At 44.3% G+C, this 6,090-nt stretch overlaps 1 protein-coding gene across 1 annotated transcript in view; it reads left to right on the top strand.

Annotated features, from left to right (window-relative positions):
- Positions 1–6,090, top strand: part of inpp4b (inositol polyphosphate-4-phosphatase type II B) — a 245,706-nt gene that overhangs the window by 168,446 nt on the left and 71,170 nt on the right. Inside the window, 1 exon segment of the mRNA XM_083765321.1 lies at positions 5,999–6,089. Within this exon segment, the coding sequence (XP_083621447.1) occupies positions 5,999–6,089 (91 nt within the window).

The raw sequence follows: 6,090 nt of genomic DNA, 5'->3' as shown, positions 1-6,090 counted from the left end.
TTTTTTCACACACACACACACACACACACACACACACACACACACACACACACACACACACACACAGTACTTTTATCAATAGGTAGAATATGAACAGATAAGACACAAATGATTCGCACTGATCATCACTGATGCATCACTTTCGATTTCACATTTATCCTGTATCCTCTATAGTTCACTCTTCTGATCTGAAAATGCTTTTTCTGTTAACCTTCATCCTTGTGTCTTATAAAGGCTAATTTGTGCTCCCCTTACGTATGATAATAAATACATCCCTTTTTAAAACAAACATGACATTGGTCAAGGAGTTTGAACAAAATGAACAGAGAGTACGTGTCAGGGTCTGTCTCTCCACAGACCATGTCAGCCCTGGCCACTCCCACTTTCCATTCCACACTGCAGTCCCATTTAATCACCTGTCTCCAACTCCCTCGTCATCCCACCTGTGAACATTTCTCCAATTAGCCTTCCCCCTATATAACTGGACTCTTTGCAAACCACCTTTGTCAGTTCATAGTTTGATGTCGTCGGTGCATGTTTCCTGTTTGACTACCATGTCATTTTCTGTTTGGTTTCTGAGTGAGATATATTCCTATTTCCTATGTTCTACTCAAGGATGAGATTTATTCCCGTTTCCTGCTTTTCTAATCAAGTGTGAGACTTATGCCTTGATTCCTGAGTTCTACTTCAGTGTAAGATCTTTGCCTATTTTCCTTATTACCCTCTTATGGCCAGTGACGTGGATGACGTAGTGGAAGCCATAAATCCATCATGGCCAACTGACGTAATGACACTCTCTGCATCGAGTTGAATTGCTACCTCAATTTTTTATTGTCTAGTATCCAATTCAGAGTAGATTTAAAGCAACAGCGTTGAACCAAAGTGCTGTGCACTCAGTAAACAGATATATAAAATACTAAGAGTAGAACAATAAACAGTGGAAAAACACACAGAGGGTGCAAAACGTATAGACGCATCGAAAGAGAGTGCAAGTGAATGTTCAAACGTGATTTAAATACAGCCAAGAGCGTTCCACAGTTTCTGTGCTACAGCGGAAAATGTTCTGTCTCCCCTTCAGCCTTGTTTGTGGGACTAAAATAAATGACCGCAAGTACAGTGTACAATAACAAAGAGTTTCTGATTCAAATTCTGAGATATCGGTCACATGGCAGTGCAACGAAGGCTGTGAAGGTAAAAAAAAGATTGGCCCAAGGCCACTTGCCATCCCCCGATTTAGAGCCATTGTTGCACTCAAAAACTCCCCTGCCACCTCTTCCCTGTACGATTTGCTCATCCAGGCCACCCTTGCACTGCCATCATCCTCTGTCTGGCTGTCACGTGGGGTTCGTTTGTGTACTTACTGTAGCCTATAACCTATACCGTACACCCTGGCCTCTGCTGCCTCGACAAAATAACAGGTTACTCAGGGGTATGTGACTGTGGATTGCTGCCGTGATACACAAATAACAGTGGTTGAACAGGAGAGACAGCGGGGTATGGATTACTGTGAATGGCTGCAATCGACTTAAGAGCATTGTGCCAACCTTGGTCAGGGGCCTGCTGTTTAAACCAGGAAAATCAACAGAGCATCACCACCTCTCTCTGTTGATTGGTTAAAATAGCCCTAATGCTTTAGAATGAGACCCACTCTAAGTTAAGTGGGTGTGTAGGAAACAATATATGCTTGATTGATACCGCGGCAGCGCTCTCACACGTCGGCCGTGAAATACACCTCAGCGCGTTCAACTGCATGCCGAGATCGAGGCACCACTATCATTATGTCCTTCAACTCTAGCACTCGCATTAGCATGCAACCATGAAAAACGTTTTTTTTGCAAGTCTCAATAGGGGCTTTTTTCTTTCCCCTGAACTGCTGTTAAGAGAGCTTTGTTCTTACCTTTCCTTTAAGAAGAGGTTAGTGTCTTAGATCCTAATCTTTACATTGCCGCCTTTGTAGCATATTTCCTCTGAAGGATCATGCATATTTATCTTTAGTCTTTGTTCAGATATGTGCATAATTAACTCGTTTATCGCCGAAATCGCCTTTTGACACCCGTTTTTCCCAAGTCCCCAGGCGCCAAAATTGCCTTTGGACCACTATTTTATATCAATTGATTACGTTGATCAATTGTGTCCTGTATGCGGTCATAACACTCAGGGTAAAAAAACCCTAAAAAACAGAAATGGAAAATCCGCTGGTCTTATGCTGTCTATGGGGATGCAGATTCTTAGAATGTAAATATTTATATGTTCTTCTTTTTATACCAAAAACAAGCTTGATTTGTGGCTCATTTCTCTGATCCTAGCTTACAATAAGTATGTTTTGGGTGGATTAAATTACATTCGCGGGACATGTCACATAGCGGATTTTCACTTCCTGATGCTCAGTTTCCGGCCAAATCGGCTTTAAATGTAAGAGTCGCCCATAGAGTGCGTGTGTGCTTGTGTGTTTAGTCAAGCATTGGTCAAGCATTGCTCCTTTCAGTCAGTGATTTCACAAAACCTGGTGTTGAGATGAGAGCTCAATCTATCTATGTTTACAAACCTGAAGTGAACACTGAGTAGAGGCCATCATCCTTTCATGTTTTATATTACAAACTGAACACAAAATTATGCATTCACACATTGAAAAATACGACAAAGCAGCTGGCTTTAATACATGCAGCCTCTTGAATTTGTATAAGGTGTAATTATTTCACAATAAGGCATATTATCATGAGAGCAAAGCTATACTGTATATGTTTGTTATTCTGAAAAACGCATAGAATCTCCATGAACCCCTACTTTCTAAAACATTGCCACAATTTGCTTTGGATTGAATGCCAGCGACGAAGTCTCTGAATGCTATCCACCAATCTGATGGTGGCCATTCAGATGCTAATGATGGGTCTGGCCATTCAAACTGAATATCAGCAGTGGCCACCCGTTCTACCCCCGTTCAGCCCCCATTATCTTCTGCCGGAGCTGGAGATTAGATGATCTTGTATTTGTATCCATCCCCGTTTGTGTCCTTTGGCTATAAGCACAGTGTGATAACACAAGAGACAGCAGGCCGCTGATCACTTCAGACAAACATAGTGGGTGAGAAATAGGTGTTCTTGTTAGGAGTAATGCAGAGGATGGTGCAATAGAATGCAGTAGATAAGTGGAGGTTCAGGATTGTATTAACACAAATCTATCTGGGGCACGCTTTGTGTGTGAGCCTGCTTGTGTATGCGTTCTGCAATCATGTGTGTTTTTAAGTGGCTGTAAGTGATTATTAATAATATTATTATATTCCTACTGTAAATGCACCACGTCTCTGTATGTGTGTGTGTGTGTGTGTGTGTGTACGTGTGTATGTCTGTAATCCACATAACTCGAGAACTGTTTGCCCCACCGACTTCAAATTTGTCACAGGCATTCCACTTCCACACCACCACAATGTGTGCAGTGCTCCGGACAGGGCCCAAATTAGCCAATTGATCATTCTGTTGAGCTGAGTTTAGTCAACATTGTGAACTAATTTGTGATGTAAGAACAGGCCAGCTATGGAGATCTAGGGGTTTGATGAGGTCAGTACATCTGTAATCCACGTAACTCGAGAACCGTTCGCCCCCAGTGAAACACACGTTCCACACCACCACAGGGAGTGCAGTGCCTGGTGTCGAGTCGGTCAGATACACGGTTGTCCAGAGCCACCACAAAAGGCTCGGTCTGGTCAGGCTCTGCCAGTAGAACTAATCAGCCTAAATCCCCTCACCTGTAGACACATTGAGATTATTTGGGCATGCCTGACACAGAACTAAAAAATAAATAAAGGGACACAGAGAGACAGATTCAGAAATCTCCATATATGGGCATAAAGGGGACACAGAGAGATGGGTGGAACGGGTACTCTGACACGGGTATTGCATAGCCGGGTGGGGCATGGATCTCCAACTCTCATCGTTACCGACTCAGTGCTCAACAGCTGGGCACCGGTCTAATTAATATTATTATAACAAGGTCTCCACATATCTCCATTCTCCAGCACTTAAAGTAAATTGAAAATAAGATTTCAGGTCGGGATACTAATTTTATCCAATTAGGAGAGAGACGGGACGCTGTGGGTGCTGGCGGCGTGTTTCCTCCTCCGCGTCATCAGTGCCCATACCCGAAGGCGGGGTTGGCGAAAGGGCCTTTCTGTGTGGAGTTTGCATGTTCTCCCCGTGTCCCCTAGGGTAGGTACCCTCACAAAAAACATGCAGTAATCCTGGTCACTAAACTGCCTCCCCCTGGCCAGCCGGGGCGCCTGATGGAGGGGAAAGGAACTGGTTGGAATAACGTGTTCCTTCCACGCGCTACGTCCAACCAGGGAAACTCCCCCCTGTCAGGTGTAAAGGAGCAACTTGGACACTCAGGCATGAAGGAAGCATGAGTTCAAGTCCGTTGCTCTCCCCTTGTCCCCCATATAAGACTAGGTTGGTGGAGGGTGTGTAGAGCCCAGGATCACATTAGATGATTGACACAGGGGTGAAAAATGGGTTACAAAATCGAGTGCATGCCTTTCATCCGACGGAGCATTGGTCCGAACGACAACCTACCTCCTCCCTCACCCTAACCCTAACCTCCCCCGGGGCAGACACCTAAACCTAACCGCAACCCTCTCCCGACCCGCAGCGCACCTCGGAGCATTGCTCCTTCGGAGCAATGCTCTGTCGGATGATAGTACGCCTCCCTACAAAATCGTGGGATAATTTTTTTTTTTTTTTTAAAGGAGAGAGAATTTATAGCAGGATGTCGGTTAAACAATTGAAATTGAAAGTGATGGAACAAAACCGAAATGAGCTGACAATGTTGGAACTGAAATACTAGAAAATGTAAGCGGATAAATTACCTTTGTGGGGTTCTCTCCTCCAAGCTATTATCTGTGTGTGTGTGTGTGTGTGTGTGTGTGTGTGTGTGTGTGTGTGTGTGTGTGTGTGTGTGTGTGTGTGTGTGTGTGTGGGTGTGGGGGTGTGTGTGTGTGGGAGTGTGTGTGTTTTTCCCAGCAGATGGGCTTGTGTGGCATGTGTGCATGTATGCATGCATGGGCTTGCCAGGTGCTTCCACAGAAATACACCTGCATGTGGACACGCCTGATCATTTCTGTGTTCTGTGCGCATTCATGTATGCACACACATCGACACATCACACATGTATGCATTTTCTGCCCCTGAGCTGTTAATTATCTGTTGTTACTCTATACACTGTAGTGTTCTGTCTCAAACTGATCTGAGGCCAGGAGAACGCGTTCATTTATCTTAGCAGCAACCTCGCTAACAATTTAAATCTGGCTACCAGCCAGCTCCAGACACAACTACGCAGGTTATTGAATAGCTTATCAATCTGATCTATAGGATATTATACGGTATCTACTGTAGCTGAAACGGATGTTTCATTCAAGATATTGATTATGGACATTGGACACTAATGCAGAGTAATTGAATAGCCAAAATAGCTAATTTAAACAGCATGTGGTGAGGGTCCTCTGCTGATATGGCTGCTGTTCAATACTCTCAAGGTTCAAGGCACTTTATTTTATTTTTATTTGTATTTTGTTTGACTTGATCACCCCGGCTGGGTCACCCGAGTGAGGGGTATGATTGTTTTGCGAGACACGAAACCCAGAGGACCTTGGGATACATCACTGAGGATACGTCCCGATGTTTTGTTTTGTTCTAGTTGTTCTATTTATAGTGGCTCATAGGAATAGACTATGTGACAACCGGGAATAGTCTGGTGACCACCCGAGAGATTGTTGACAGACGGAATGTAGACGGCACCCGGGTGAGCAGTGTGGGTTAGCATTTTCCTCTGCCCTGGTTCTTTCTCGTTCTTGACAGTTCATTCATGTACCTGATTGTACGTGGGAAGAAGCATCTTAAGCATTATGGTTGGGATGGTATTCATCATTTGATTGCTTTTGTCTGCCACCTTTTGGATTTCCCTTAAAAACATTGGGAATCTCTCTCTCTCTCTCTATCTCTCTCTCCAGGGTTGAGGAGCTGAGAGATTTGGGTGAGCTCTCCCCCCACTGGGATAACCTGAGGAAGGAGGTGATCTCTCGTTACGGAGGAGTCATCAGCT

This window comes from Protomyctophum parallelum (assembly GCF_964188405.1).
Source record: "Protomyctophum parallelum genome assembly, chromosome: 5".
NCBI lineage: Eukaryota > Metazoa > Chordata > Actinopteri > Myctophiformes > Myctophidae > Protomyctophum > Protomyctophum parallelum.
Note: the sequence above shows the minus strand (reverse complement) of the source record. Positions and strands in the feature narration are given on the sequence as shown.